This window comes from Hyla sarda, chromosome 3 (assembly GCF_029499605.1).
Source record: "Hyla sarda isolate aHylSar1 chromosome 3, aHylSar1.hap1, whole genome shotgun sequence".
Classification (NCBI taxonomy): Eukaryota; Metazoa; Chordata; class Amphibia; order Anura; family Hylidae; genus Hyla; species Hyla sarda.
The window spans coordinates 103,528,006-103,544,336 of record NC_079191.1 but is presented as its reverse complement, the minus strand read 5'-3'; the positions used below and the strand labels follow the sequence as shown (position 1 = coordinate 103,544,336).

General features: G+C 41.0%; 1 protein-coding gene across 5 annotated transcripts in view; it reads left to right on the top strand.

The window, feature by feature from the left end:
• The window catches only part of SLC9A9 (solute carrier family 9 member A9), an 848,969-nt gene extending 844,665 nt beyond the window's left edge, over positions 1 to 4,304 (top strand). For all 5 annotated transcript variants that reach the window (XM_056564816.1, XM_056564814.1, XM_056564813.1 and 2 more), the window contains exon 16: positions 1,630 to 4,304. In XM_056564816.1, coding sequence (XP_056420791.1) covers positions 1,630 to 1,887 — 258 coding nt within the window. In that variant the 3' untranslated portion in view covers positions 1,888 to 4,304. The remainder of the gene's footprint in view (positions 1 to 1,629) is intronic.
• The last annotated feature ends 12,027 nt before the right edge of the window (positions 4,305 to 16,331 follow it).

The following is a 16,331-nucleotide window of genomic DNA, read 5'->3' as shown; positions in this document are numbered from 1 at the left end:
GAGGGGCGGGGCGTGATGTCACACGGGGGCGGAGTCGTGACGTCACGATCTCACGTCACCGTGGTCGGGAACCGAAGCCTCCAGCGTTTCTGGAAGCCGCAACAGGTGGGTCCTGCAGCCGAGATCTCGGGGTTCCCCAGCGGCGGGACCCCCGTGATCTGACATCTTATCCCCTATCCTTTGGATAGGGGATAAGATGTCTAGGGGCGGAGTACCTCATTAAATACAAACTAACCACAAGACTTTTGGAACAATGTCCTTTTGACAGATCAGGAGAGCATAATTTGGAAAAACCAAACACGGCACAGTACAAACAGCTCATACTGATTGGCAAACAGGGGTGTAGAGGATTGATTGGGCTTGTACTGCAGCCTTCGGACCCGGACACTTTGCAGTCATTGTTTTGACCATAAACTCCTCTAAATTTGTAAGAATTCTAGAGACAAATATGAGGCCAACTATCAAACAGATAAAGCTTGATTGAAATTGGGTCATGCAACAGAACAATGATCCCAGGCACACCAGCAAATCTAAAAAAGAATAGCTAAGAAAGAAAAGAATTAAAGGAGTACTGTAGTGCTATACAAGGTATCCCTTATTCAAAGGATAGAGGATAAGTGTCTGATCGTGGGGGGCCCGCTGCTGAGACCCCCCAGCCCCCCCCCCCCGCGAACTCCCTGCAGCACCCGCATTCTATGTGGGTGCTGAATCTCCAGTTTCGGAAACCTCCAGGTTTCCGGGACTGGGGACGTGACGTGCGCTGCAGGGTGCTGCAGGGAGTGCGGGTGCTGCAGGGAGATCGCGGGGGGGGGGGGGGTGTCTCAACAGCGGGCCCCCCGCGATCAGACATCTTATCCCCTTTGGATAGGGGATAAAATGTTTTTGACCGGAACTGATAGTCATATAAAAAGCTATTACTTCAGATTATTGCTGATAAAAAGTTGGCTTCACAAGATTCATGCCGTCTACTTAGTTGATCAGACATGGGTTTTCCATTTTTGGCTAGCTTTTGTTAAATAAATAATGACACAATGGATTTTAATGTTTTTTTTGTTCATCTTAGGTAGTTTTTCTCCCTTATTTTAGGACCTTCTAAGGTTCAAATGTTATAATATGTTCTGATATGTTTCTATTAACAGGGCTGTCTAGTAATTGAAAGTCTTTATAAAACAGCCTTTTTTGTGATCAGGAGGTCACTTTTGTGGTCACATCCCCAATATCGAAAGGGAGCAGGGATTTTTGTTATTAATTAATCCTAACGCCTAACGCCTCACGACCACGGTGACGGGAGATCGTGACATCACAACTCCGCCCCCGTGTGATGTCCCGCCCCCCCCCCCAATGCACGTCTATGGGAGGGGGCGTGACGTGACGTCACACGGGGCGGAATCATGAAGTCACGATCTCACGTCACCGTGGTCGGGAGCTGAAGCCTCCAGCGTTTCCGGAAGCCGCAACAGGTGGGTGCTGCAGCCAAGATCCCGGGGGTCCCCAGCGGTGGGACCCTGCGATCTGACATCTTATCCCCTATCCTTTGGATAGGGGATAAGATGTCTAGGGGTGGAGTACCCCTTTAATATTTGTTGTTAAAATGTGGTCTTATGTAGAATGTCTGATATTCTTTTCAAGCAGGAGGAGCTAAAGGATGAAGATATGGACTACATTGTGAGCCATGATGAACTGACCTCTGCATACGAAGACACCCTGTCAGCTTCTACTCTGCCCCCTACTCTACAGCAGAGCAGAGATGAGCACACGTCGGTACAGGCAGGGGGTACAGATAACGTAAAAGATGGAGATCTTGGACTTGGGAAATATGACTTTTCACTTGATAGAGTATCAAATCCTTCTCATCCCAGCCAGCCAGGGGGACATGTACACATGTAGTTGTATTTTTAAATGCAGATTTTGTTGAATATGTGAAATATTATACTGGATAAAAAAGGGATTTTTATAAAATGTTGATAAACAAGTCACATGGACATAGAGCCAACTATTTTATAGTTAATAGTGCTTGTCAGTTTACCAGGGACCAATGACATTACTTGATATTTTTTTTAATAGGGATATTTAGGGGTATGCTAAGAGGATAGAACAGGGTATCTATGGGGGTTGGGGTTTGGGTTAAGACTCCCCTTAATTACTAGAACAAGCTGCAGTGCTCTTACTAGGGACACAGAGATTTTAAGTCTTTGGCTTCTACTTATTGAACTGGATACAGTTGCCTCAGTCTCTATTACTTAAATTTTTATATGAAAATAATTGCACTTTTTTATCACACCTATGCACAATTTATATTCATGACCATCATTATGTCCATATTACCGCCAGATATATATATATATATATAGTAAATAATGCCCCTTTCCTCATGTTTTAGTGTTCATTCACAGTGTATTGAAATCTCAGACTGCTTGTATTGCTTACATGTATTGAGTATTTAACCACTTAAAGGGATTATCCAGGAAAAAATGTTTTTATATCTCAACTGGCTCCAGAAAGTTAAACAGATTTGTAAATTACTTCTATTAAAAAATATTAATCCTTTCAGTACTTATGAGCTGCTGAAGTTGAGTTGTTCTTTTCTTTCTAAGTGCTCTCTGATGACACGTGTCTCGGCAACCGCCCAGTTTAGAAGCAAATCCCCATAGCAAACCTCTTCTACTCTCAGACCGGCGATTTGCGGCGATTCCGGGTCAATTGGGTCTCCAGTGACTCAGTGACCCAGAAAAAAAGGGTGAATGGGGCTGTCTGAGACAGCCCCATTTACCCTTACCCAGAGGAGTGAGGTGGGGTGTAAAGGCTCACTGTACACCATGTTACATTCCTTGAATAGTATGCCATGTGTGTGTTTTTTATTTTTTTGCTGTTTTTTTTTTTTTTTTTTTTGCTGTTCTGGGGCTTCCTAAATGTGACATGCCCCCCAAAAACCATTTCCGCTAAATTTGCTTTCCAGAAGCCAAATGTGACTCCTTCTCTTCTGAGCATTGTAGTTTGCCCGCAGAGCACTTGACTTCCACACATGGGGTATTTACATACTGTGAAGAGATGGGGTTACAAATTTGGGGGGCATTTACTCCTATTACCCCTTGTAAAAATGTAAAATTCGGGGGAAAACCAGCATTTTGGTGAAAAAAAAAAATTCATTTATACATCCGACTTTAATGAAAAGTCATCTAACACCTTTTTTACACATTTTGAACATAACCTGAGGGTTTGTTCACATCTTTTACAGAGGGTCTGTTCAAAATAATGTATGTGTGTACAGACCCTGAGGTTGCATTCGCACTATGAAATTTTTAAGCAAAATTCCGCTTTGAAACTCCGGTGCAGCAGAAATTCATTGTTGTCAATGGGATTCTGCTGCACACTATGGAATTTTAGCGACACAAGCTTTCCGCCACTGAAATTCCTCCACTGAACAAATGAATTTGCTCACTCTTTCAGCAGAATACTTTGTCATCTATGGGGACCGGCCATGTCTACATGGTCTGAGCCGCCCCCCTCATAATCTGAGATTCCACAGTGTAAATGGTCCCCTGACTGTCATTAGTTTTGTGGCTAAAGTGTTATCAGATGTACATCAGAAGTAAAACTTCCTAAAATGTCATGGCATGTAAGACATTGCAATAAATTGCTGCAATCATTCAAATCTTGTATTAAATAGGTTTTCCGGTTATAAAAAGTGATAGGATATAACTAGGATATCAATGGAGATCCTCCTACCAGGATCCATTCCTTAGGGTACGTTCATACTACTGAATTCTCGCGGAATTCCGCAAGCAGAATTCCGTGGTGTGAACTTAACATTAGTGTGAATGGGTCTCTGAGAGACCCGTTCACAATGCGGAATTTCAGCGGCAGATAATTCCGCTGCTGAAACTGTTCTGCGCAAAGAAAGAACATGTTCATTCTTTGCGAACGGTGACGGCTCAGTGCCCCGCGGCCCTATCGCTGAAGTATTTTCGGCGGTGGCTGCCAGATGGAATGTCTGCTCGCTGAATTCAGCGAGCGGAGATTCCGCAGTGTGAATGCACCCTAAGAATGAAGAGGCCCAGCCAGGTAAATGCTGTATCTTCTTTACTTTTTAAAGTCTGGCACTCTTGTTTTGATGCTGTGTAACTGCATCGCATCCTATTCCTAGATTTCAGTCACTTTGTTCTTGGGATTGATAGGCAGGACCTCCATTAGAAGAGCATAGAGCGTGCTCTACTCAGGGGTTAAGGAAAATGCACATGGGGCACAATCACTGGGTCTGACACCCACCTCTTAAAGGGACTTAAACAGTTACACTTGTAATAAATGAAAAAGCCCCAGGTAGTTCTGTGTCCCTCCTTAAAGGGGTACTCCGCCCCGGCATCTTATCCCCTATCCAAAGGATAGGGGATAAGATGTTAGATCGCCGCGGTCCCGCTGCTCAGGACCCCGGGGATCGCTGCTGCGGCACCCCGCCATCATTACTGCGCAGAGCGAGTTCGCTCTGTGCGTAATGATGGGCGATACAGGGGCCAAAGCAGCGTTACATCATAGCTCCGCCCCTCATGACATCATGGCCCCACCCCTCATGACATCATGGTCCGTCCCCTTAATGCAAGTCTATGGCAGGGGGCGTGACGACCACCACGCCCCCTCCCATAGACTTGTATTGACGGGGCGGGCCGTGACGTCACGAGGGGCGGAGCCATGACATAACGATGCTCCGGCCCCTGTATTGCCCGTCATTATGTGCAGAGCGATCTCGCTCTGAGCAGAAATGATAGCGGGGTGTTGCAGCAGCGATCCCCGGGGTCCCCAGCAGCGGGACCCCGGCGATCTGACATCTTATCCCCTATCCTTTGGATAGGGGATAAGATGTCTAGGGGCGGAGTACCCCTTTAAGGAACCACCAAATCTATGATAGTATTCAACATTTTTTTTACTCCCTGTTATAACACAAGTGAAACCTATGGATTCCAAAATCTTTGGGATAAAGTGTATGAGGAGAGGTTTGAGACCTTGAGGCTGGGTTCACACATGTTTTAATCAAAATAAAATAAATGCAGTAAATTAAAAACTGCATTATTTATTTTTTACACATAACGGCCCATATTTATCAATTATACTGACACCCTAATTGTCTGGGTTTTCCCCTAACAACCAATCACAGTTCAACTTTCATTTTACAAGAGCTCGATATGAAAGCTGAGCTGTGATTGGTGGTTGTGAAAAAAAAAACTGTTAGGGTTTCAGGCTGATTGATAAAAATGTGTTCTATTAACCCCTTAAGGACACAGGGTTTTTCCATTTTTGGGGGATTTATTTAAACACCTGTGTAATTTATGTTACAGTAATTTTTTACACCTTTTTTTTCTCACCACATTTCACTAGTTCACTTGTGTTTCTTTGAAAATATGGGAGGTTTCAGTTTCGCACCACTTTGTTTCATTTTGCGCCTATATTAATATCCCCCAAAATTTTGGTGAGAAAATGCAAATCACATGTAATAAAATTGTGAGATTGTTCAGGTTCACCAAAGAAGATTCATCTTAACATTATAATTGAACTCCAATAATGTAAGTGAGAACACACCTACAAAAAAAAAAGCCAAAAAAGCGAATTCCCCCACACAATATTTTTGCATGCTGAAAAACATATACTTGTTCGGGAGGTATATGTTTCCTATCATTGGGCAGTGTTTACACCCTATGTTTTATTTGCGGCACCGCTGTGTTTTCACCACGATGATCTGAATTTTCTTCATTTGCTGTAAAAATATGACAAAAATATGCAACGTACCGCAAAGCTGCAAAGCCAAACTTGCCTTCAAGTTCATAGTACGTCACATCAGATGGTATGTTCGGACACCATTTAAAAATATATAAATATAGATGGAAATTCCTTATAACAGTCATACTGTATGTCAGGTTTAAGAATGCAATACATAGCACTGGAAAAAAAATCTAATTTTATTTTTATATTTTCACGTCACAAAAGGTAGTGTAAACTTTGTGACAGAATTTTCATTTAAACACTTTGCTTTTTTCCCTTGAAAATGTCCTGTAATCTAGAGTAAATCCGAGATCATACCCACTTTTGCAAAACTGGAATGCATCGTGTCAATTTTTGCTTTGTTCATTTAAGCGCATTTGAAAATGTGATTTTTGTGCTACTTTTTACCAAGTTTCACAAAGTTTTGAATAAGTCCCCCAATGTCTTCCATAGATACTATGAAAACAGGTTATAAGAATAAAAAGGCAGTTTTTTTTATAGCTATATGTTTTCTTGTTTTGATTTTACAATGTGTGAATCCAGCCTTTAGGCTTTTCGCATGAATGGTTTTTTGAGCCACGTTTTGAGCCATACTTATTTGAAAAAAATGGACCAAAAGCAAAAAGAAAATTCTAAAAAACTGTATATCAACACAACCTCTGGCCTAAAATGTATGAAGCCCAGATATTTTATATGGCTGCCGTATTATTGATGGTTACAAAGCTTGGGAATATACACTGCTCAGAAAAATAAAAGGAACACTTAAACAACAGAATGTAACTCCAAGTCAATCACACTTCTGTGAAATCACACTGTCCACTCAGGAAGCAACACTAATTGACAATTTCACATGCTGTTGTTCAAATGGAACAGACAACAGGTGGAAATTATAGGCAATTAGCAAGACACCCCCAATAAAGGAGTGATTCTGCAGTGGTTCTCTGTTCCTATGCTTCCAGGCTGATGTTTTGGTCACTTTTGAAAGCTGGTGGTGCTTTCACTCTAGTGATAGCATGAGAAGGAGTCTACAACCCACACAAGTGGCTCAGGTAGTGCATCTCATCCAGGATGGCACATCAATGCGAGCTGTGGCAAGAAGGTTTGCTGTGTCTGTTAGCGTAGTGTCCAGAGCATGGAGGCGCTACCAGGAGACAGGCCAGTACATCAGGAGACGTGGTGGAGGCCATAGGAGGGCAACAACCCAGCAGCAGGACCGCTACCTCTGCCTTGGTGCAAGGAGGAGCAGGAGTAGCACTGCTAGAGCCCTGCAAAAAGACCTTCAGTCCTGCAAAATGACCGAAATCCACAGGTGGGGGTTGTGCCTAAAGCCCAACACCGTCCAGGACGTTTGAAATTTGCCAGAGAACACCAAGATTGGCAAATTTGCCACTGGCGCCCTGTGCTCTTCACAGATGAAAGCAGGTTCACACTGAGCACGTGACAGACGTGAAAGAGTTTGGAGATGCCGTGGAGAACGTTCTGCTGCCTGCAACATCCTCCAGCATGACCGGTTTGGCGGTGGGTCAGTAATGGTGCCATTAACTGCCATTAGGTACCGAGATGAGATCCTCAGACCCCTTGTGAGACCATATGCTGGTGCGGTTGGCCCTGGGTTCCTCCTAATGCAAGACAATGCTAGACTTCATGTGGCTGGAGTGTGTCAGCAGTTCCTGCAAGAGGAAGGCATTGATGCTATGGACTGGCCTGCCCGTTCCCCAGACCTGAATCCGATTGAGCACATCTGGGACATCATGTCTCGCTCCATTCACCACAGACAGTCCAGGAGTTGGTGGATGCTTTAGTCCAGGTCTGGGAGGACATCCCTTAGGAGACCATCCACTACCTCATCAGGAGCATGCCCAGACATTGTAGGGAGGTCATACAGGCACATGGAGGCCACACACACTACTGAGCATCATTTTGACTTGTTTTAAGGACATTACATCAAAGTTGGATCAGCCTGTAGTGTGGTTTTCCACTTTGATTTTGAGTGCGACTCCATATCCAGACCTCCATGGGTTGATAAATTTGATTTCCATTGATAATTTTTGTGTGATTTTGTTGTCAGCACATTCAACTATGTAAAGACGAAAGTATTTCTAGGATGTAGATCTAGGATGTGTTATCTTAGTGTTCCCTTTATTTTTTTTTGAGCAGTGTTCTAGCGATAGCAAGAAGGAAATGTGCCTATATTATGTGCATTGAACCGCTAGTAAATCCTCAGAAAACTTCAGAAGAGAACTATATCTGAATGAATTATTTTTATTTTACATCTCTAAGGATATGTTCAAACAGCAGAATGTCCGTGCAGAATTCGGCATGAATATTCCGCACTAACATTCCACAGCAGAAGAGTCCCATTCATTTCAATGGGATTCTGCTGCTCTGTTCACACAGCAGAAATCCTAAATCAATGTTTTTGTGGATTCCACTAGGAAATGCATTGCCGTCTGTGAGACAGCAAATTTTCGAGTAGTCCTAGCGCCTGCATGTTCTGGGGAAGCTCCGCTGTTTGTTGAATGTCCACACTGAAATTTTCCACGTGGGCATTCCACCATGTGAATGTAGCCTAAATGTTACTTTTCTGCATTTTAACAGTAAAGAATAAACCAGTATTATCATAATTACATTGTAAACTGAATTAATGGGGGGTGTAGTATGTTTAGGAAAATCCATAAATGGCATTTGTAAATGATGGGTTACCTAAATAAGATAAACTGTATATATAAAACACCACAGAAGTAAAATAAGGACTTGATTTACTATAAATGGCAGTGCATTGTCTGCTGCTGTCATTTTCAGTACCCCCCAGCTATTTATTATAAGTAACTGTGAACTCACTAGGCTTCTTTTAAGCTTGTAAGAAATATCTAAGAGCATAATGAAGTCAGGCAGCCTTTAAACACCAGCATTTTTAAGTTTTGTTGTTTAGTTGTTTCTAATTGTACTATAATCCTAAATGTGCACTTCCCTTTACATGGTCATAGAGCTAAAAAAAAAATTGGTTGCCTACATCCTACACTAGCTAAGACTTAAAGGTAATGTATCTTTTTCCTGATGGGAGCCAGATACTTTTCTAAAGTGTTTCTATTTTCTGATTGTAATTTTTTTTATAGTAAACACGACTACAAGGGCGTGGTCTAAGATGACAGGCAGGAAGTGCTCAAAACCAAAATGCGGATGTGCATTTATACTAAGTGAGAGCAAGTCGTGCCCTTGTAGTCCGTTGCTATGGGCAATCACCAGCAAAAAATGCATACAATGGAGGATGCCTGCAACCAACCACAAGTACCACAATGGCATCCTTCCCTGATGATGGGTGTGGATGTAAATCATATAAAGTACAGTAGTACAAAAACACTATAAATATAGGTGCACCACTGTGGTGGATGTAACAATGACATTAGCTAACCCTCAAAACTGATGTAAAATTGAGACATTAGCCAGTGTATCCTTATATGAAGGACATACCTGAGCCCGCACACCAACGCCAAGGTTTCTCAAATGGCACGGGACCTAACCTTAAACCTGCCTGTGCATGATAAGCAAAAATGCTTTTGTAATTGCGCACTGGCCCCTGTTATTTGGTTATCATGCACAGGCAGGTTTAAGGTTAGGTCCCGTGCCATTTGAGAAACCTTGGCGTTGGTGTGCGGGCTCTGGTATGTTGTAATTTTTATTATATAATTATTTGTACATTATTATGGAGGCAGCATTTAGTGACATGCTTTAAGACAGGACCAATGGTCCATAGACAACGATAGATAGGACCTGGCCCATTCAAATCAATTGGAGACAATACTGGGAATTCATTGTGACTTTTTCAGAGGTCGTTCTACAGGGAGGGGGATTCTAATTTCTGCTGTGAATTGTGATGTATCCGGTATTATCAATATACTGTAGTAATACCACAGACAGCCTAAAAAGTGTGGTGCTGTTTTTAAAAGAAATTTGCTCTGTTTTTAAATTCCTGGATAACCCCTCAAACATATTGTTAACCCAACCTAACACAATTGTGAGCAGAGCACACACAGAAACTTGGTGGACTTCTTTTAAAGAGTACCTATCACCAAACTAAACTTTTAATATATTGTTCCTTATGTAATTATAAGACACTTTGCTATTTACTTTGTGTTAAAATTCTCAACCTTTATATGTTTTTAATGTGATTGATAAAGAGGCCAATAGTTGGCTCTGTTCTGTGCCCTGTGCAAGACAAATAGTTAGTTTGTTCTCCCCCCAACCTGACAGGAGACCAAACTCAGGAAGTGTGTGCTGGGCATGGTGGGGCACAGCTCTTGCAGGCTTCAGTGACGTCGTGCCTGCTGGGAAACGCCCACTTTCTCCTGCCAGGAACTCACACAATAAGAGCAAGGGGAAAGGTATGATACAGAGCTTTTAAAAGCTGGAAAGGGCAGGGGTGGGGGTGTTAAGAGTAGTTAGGGAACATAATCTGAGTTAGTTTAGGAAAAATGGTTTGATGACAGGTACTATTGAAGTCATTAGAAAAATAACAGATTCTAATGAAGTGTAAGATCGTAAGGGATCATGGTATTCCTTATCAGTAACATTGAGCTCAATGACCTAAGTACATCACCAATAATACCTTATATAGCTTCCAGGATTATTAGAAAATGAGGGTGTATTGTATAGAGGGGTGTTTGTCAACTTGCGAATCTCCAGGTGTTGAAAAATCATAATGTCTGTCTTGCCCAGACAGCTGAAAAATAAATGCATCATATGAATAGCCACATGTTGGGGACCACTGGTATAGACTATGTACTCATAGGGGGACATTTATAATTAGGTGTCTATTGGAGACACAGATCTACCCCTGTCTAATTTGCAAAAAATGTACTAAAAATGCACCCTTTGATAAATGTTGTGCAAGTAAACCTGGCTTGCTCTTTTCATTGATTGAAAGATAACGAGGCAGATGGAAATATCTCTGTGGAAAATTGGGGAATGTTGTCATCATGGAATGCATCACTTGCATAGCATTTTTGCATAATTGGAAATAAGTAAGCTTACAGACTTAAGTAAAGCCACCGATCATGACAGTCCTGCATGGTAAACTTCAACAATGACAGAATGAAAATGCTTTGAAAATTTAAAACTATAACTGTAAATGTCCCAAAAGGGTAAAAAATATAAATAAATAAATTGGAAAAAGCATATGAAAAAAATGAGAAATGATCAAATTGAGTAAATATTTGTCACATAGTGTATTATAATAGTCAGTCTATGACAAAAATATTAAATAACTGGAGGCTGTTCTAAATCTGTATTACATATTGCTGGACGGATTCTGACAGCTTTTTAAGTGTCCTCCTAGATGGTGCATATTTGTGCAATTTAATCGGGACTTGCACAAAGTTTGTGCGTGTAAACTTTAAAGACGCAGTTGATTTGATAAATCGATGTACACTGTATAATCAGCTCTACCGTACACAGTCACATAGAATTCCACAGTAAAACTACTATCAAAAAGTATGCAAAAAAACATGCAAAAAACTGAATTGCGCAAAAAAAATGTACACAATGTAGACAGTGAAAACGGTGTATATGTAATGATAGATGTCCCTTATTCCCATTAAGCCCAAAGGCACACAGCTTGGTTGCATCATGTTCCCATTGGAATTTCTGCTTCGGAATCCCTAAACTAGGAATTTACTTTTATTCTGAATTGTTATTAGATGTAGTGGTCTTTGCCTCATCTACCCTTCAATATAAATGGGGGAGAAAACGAGTGGCAGTGACCACCTAAGCTTTTGAACAATGAGTTGTAGTTATTCCTAGGCCTTATTGTTACAAAAATATATTATTAATTCCATTTGAATAGGTAGAACAGAAATGACAATTGTATTATGCTGTTACATATACAATGGGTAGACAGAACCATCTGTGACTTATAATACAATTGTTTTCTGCTTTACTAGTAAAGTTCTTTAAAGTTGCTAGGACCATATTGTATCTATTTCTTTTGCCAGCTAACTTGTCATATGTGTTTAAGTATAAGAGGCGAGGTGGGAGGAGCTGTGCAGAAAACAGATTGACGGAACTTTTTAGAAGAACATTGTTGGCAGCAAGTGGCACTGAGTTGGCAGTAAATGATGGTTCTGCTCAGTCGGGTCATATTTCTCAGATATGTCGACAGTTTAGTAACTATTAATCTTCTAACACATATAACAAAATATACAGTGATATAAACATGTATGGGTGTGAAAGCAAAACTGAAGCAAAATTGAGTAATGTATAATATCCTGAACTATATGACAGTATGAATTGGTTCTATGGCTGATAAGGGAACACATTTAGGAGCTTTCTCTTGTAGTGTCAACCCTTATATTTTTCCTTGGTTTCATACAGATTTATGTCTTGGACCATATCTGTACCATTATTTGTGTACATTACATTGTTATATGTTCTTAATGGTGTATTCTGGCCAAAGACATCTTATCACCTATCCAAAGGATGGGAGATAAGATGTCTGATTGCGGGGAGCTCGCCGCTGGGACCCCCATGATCTCCGTGCAGCACCCAGCATTCTTTTCAGGGCTGCGTCACCAGTCTTAGAAAGCTCTTTGTTTCTGGGACTGGGGACATTATGTAACGCCATGCTCCCTCGTGATGGCACACCACACCTCTCCATTCATGTCTATGGCTGTCACACCTCCTCCTATAGACATGAAGAGAGGGGGTGTGGCATGATGTCATGAGGAGCGTGGTGCTACGTCATGTCCCCAGTCCCAGAAACAAATTTCTTTCTAAGACTGGTGATGCAGCCCTGAAAAGAATGCTGGTGCTGCTCTTTAGCCAGATAACACCTTTAATGTTGTAGACACTAAGATATCCAGAACCCTTGCTTAGAAAGGTCTGCTTTCCATAAAGGGTTAAAATACATTCTCTTCCAGTGTAGGGAATTTCTGATATTAACATAGAGATTAAACCTATGCAGCCTCTTACCTTAGTACCTACTTTTATAACCCAAAGCTTTCAGTCTTCAGAGCCACTATGGGACAATTGTTTTAACCATGTTTTTGCTTTAATATAAGGGATTTATCTTACTTGTTTTTAGAGATCAACTGGGAAAGTCCATCTAATAGCAGATCATTGTAGAAGGGGTCATCTCAGGAGAGGCGAGCATCTGCATGTCTCTCATGTCTGTTTTTGAGCATCTGTCAATCACATCGCATTTTAAAACAAACCGCGGCACCGGAGAAGTGTCCACAAGGCAGTCTTTCCAACTACCCCTCCCCCTTCACTCAACTTGCATTTAACCTGTTAAGGACACAGGGTGTACCAGTACGCCCTCAGTCCGCTCCCTTTCTATAAGGAGGGCCATGACAAATCAAACCTATATAAGTAGGGTATCATTTTAATCGTATGGGCCTACAGAATAAAGAGAAGGTGTCATTTTTACCTGAAAATGTACTGCTTAGAAATGGAAGCTTCCAAAAGTTACAAAATTGTGTTTTTTCTTCAATTTTGTCGCACAATGATTTTTCTTCTCCGTTTCGTCGTAGATTTTTGGGTAAAATTACTGATGTCATTACAAAGTAGAATTGGTGGAGCAAATTTTTGGGTGCAAAATTGAAATAGTTAGGATTTTTTAAAGGTAAGGAGAAAAAGATAAAAGTGCAAAAATGGAAAAAACCCTAGTCCTTAAGGGATTAAGGAGAGCCCTGTGGGTCAAGCTGAACTAGATGGAAGAAAGCAAGGGAGACCACCTCCTGGACACTTCCTCCATGTCACAGCTTGTTTTTTATTCAAAAATGCCACAGTGCCTATTGGTATTTTTATCCTGCCATTGGTTCAGACAGCATAAATCTGCCTTTAAAAAACATAGGACTTATGTTTATATTATGTAGATATTTTTAGCCTTTTCAAATTCTTACACCCCACCATGGGATACATTTTCTTACAACTTTCTAGACCAGTTATGTTACCAACAATTCTTTTACCCCCTGTGCTGCTATGAATCTATAAAGATCCCAAAATTTTACATTTCGTAGAAAATTTATGGCAGCTTTTTTATTTGAAAGATAATATTGCACTTTTATTACTTTAATTATGTAGTGATCATCGTGACATAGTCCCCTTTTGCCTGTAGCTGTGTTAAATAATGTGTACACTCCCTAAAAATCTTCAACAAACAGAACATATAATTATCGCCTACACACAAAGGTATTCTATAAAGTATACATCCTTTAAAAATGTAAGCCTTACCGTGCTCCTTTGTTTTCTCCAGACTTCCAATACCTGTATTGCTTTTTTACTCATCATTAATAAGTGTGTGATACGTCAAATTGTATAGGCTTGCTACTCCTGGTCGACTGCATATTCAATGACCACCCTTCCTTCCTCCCCTGCCTTGACATTGTCAGTCATTTAGTCACTCATGTACTTATACTGTAGTCCCACATTCCTCTTACTCAAGAAATACTAAGCTGATACAAAGTTGAGTTGAATCCATTCATATAGTGAGAAATAGAAAAAAGCTTCAGCTCACCTCTGCTGTGCGTGCACCGGATCCTCACATGGCCAAGTGATAAACGTTGTATACGAAAGAAGAGTAGATATCGATTCAGTACTGCTAAAATTTTCACTTTATCAGAATCCTTTTAAAATAACATAGAAATGGAGAATAAAACACCACCGTGCTGTCACACCGCTCAGCTGTAATGGACACGTTTCAGACACATGCGAGCCCTTGATCCCCACTCTCTTAATCTATTGATGCAGACGACTGTGCTTGTTACAAAATATAAAAGCGCAATATGGACGCCAGTTGCAGTAATACACATAGAAACCAAAGGCAGTGACACATTCAGAGGGCACAATCAGACTGTTCCTTATGTGTGAATAAAAAAGACGCTTGTGGAGATGAACAAGATAGCAGCCGGTATACTTGAATATAGTACTACTGCGGGGTGCTAAGCTCAAAATAGCTGGACACGATGCAAAATACAGTAAGAGAATAGAAGCTTGCACTCATCGCTTCTGTAGAATATTTCATACAATCTTTCTGTTCCAGCCTGGAGACTTCATTGATGCGGGGTGCTCAAAGGCAAACAGCCGTTTTCGCACAATAGGTGTGTGCTTCTTCCGGCCTCAGAGGCCGGAAGAAGCACACACCTATTGTGCAAAAACAGCTGTTTGCCTCTGAGCACCCCCACATCAATGAAGTCTCCCTGCCGGAACGAAAAGACCGTATGAAATATTCTACAGGAGCGATGAGTGCAAGCTTCTATTCTCTTACTGTAATACACATAGAATGGTCACAGTTCTCTGATCATTGTCTCCACAAAACTGGTTTGCAATGTCGAGGCATGGTGCTGAACAGATTGGGACCTATGGATGGAGGGTTGAATAAAAATTTCTTACAACAATTGATCACTTGCGTGATCACTAATACCCTATTTTTGCGATCCAATAAACTCTAGATAAAACGTAACTTTTATTCATTTATTCTTATATGCCTATGATTTAAAATTCAGCAGGAGGTCTCTAGATAGTGTACCCTATTGCATGTCACTACATGCTAATATAGTGCCCGGACATTGCGGCTGCAGTCCTCTAGTAGGCAACCTGTTTGTTGAAACCACGCTGCTGTTATCTTAAAAACGTTATCACATCGCCCCCCCTCCCACCCCCAATGTTTCACCACCAGCAGGTGGCTTTCTCAAGGGTTTGGAACAAATGGCCTGGTGCTGGGAGCAAAAGACTAGCAGATAGTGTGTGGGAAGAGGACATTGGTCAGGGGATGAGCAACAGACCCGGAAACCTCTTTGGTAGGGACATAGAAGAGAAAGTTTTATGCTGGTTTTCTTCCAAGTAAAGAGATAAAACTGGTCTGGAAATGACAAAGCTGAACTTTACAATACTAATGCAGCATATAAGTAAATGCAGCAAATGGTTAGAGATTGAATTTTATATGTAAATAGACACATCCTGTTCAGAAATATTTCTAGAAATGCTGCTGCCATGGGCACTGTTTTTGGTAATATACCCTATTTTACACCTAAGTCTAGATAACACTCCTATATAACACTCAATTGTGCAACATCTCCTGGATTGTTATTTTTATAGCAAAAATGAGATGATTCTTAGCACCGAGTAGTACTGTTTCTGGAGTTGAAGAGGTCGGGCAGCTTATTTACAGCACAGATTGTTCATCTGTGTAGGATGTACTATATAAAGTTGTGTGGATAATACTTGTCTATCTCATCCATATGGATCGATGTTGCAAACAAACTTCAGCTCCTTCTCTATCTGCAGCGGTCCCTGAGATAGACTCGTAGGGACAGAATTAACATAGTCAATGTAGAATAGGAGCCCTTTAGATGTCAAATCAATGGGTTCAGTCCAATATAATGTAATATAGTATATTTTACATCATATCATATTTCCATGGGCTATATGATAGTAAAACCAGGTTTAAAAGGAAAAGTCTTTTTACTTTAATACATGCAGCTTGGCTTAAATGTCTTGTTGTGATGTATAATTGGTAATGTGGCTTTACTATGCACAACGTTATGAGCTAAATGTAGCAAAACAATGACCTGCAATGTAATAATCCC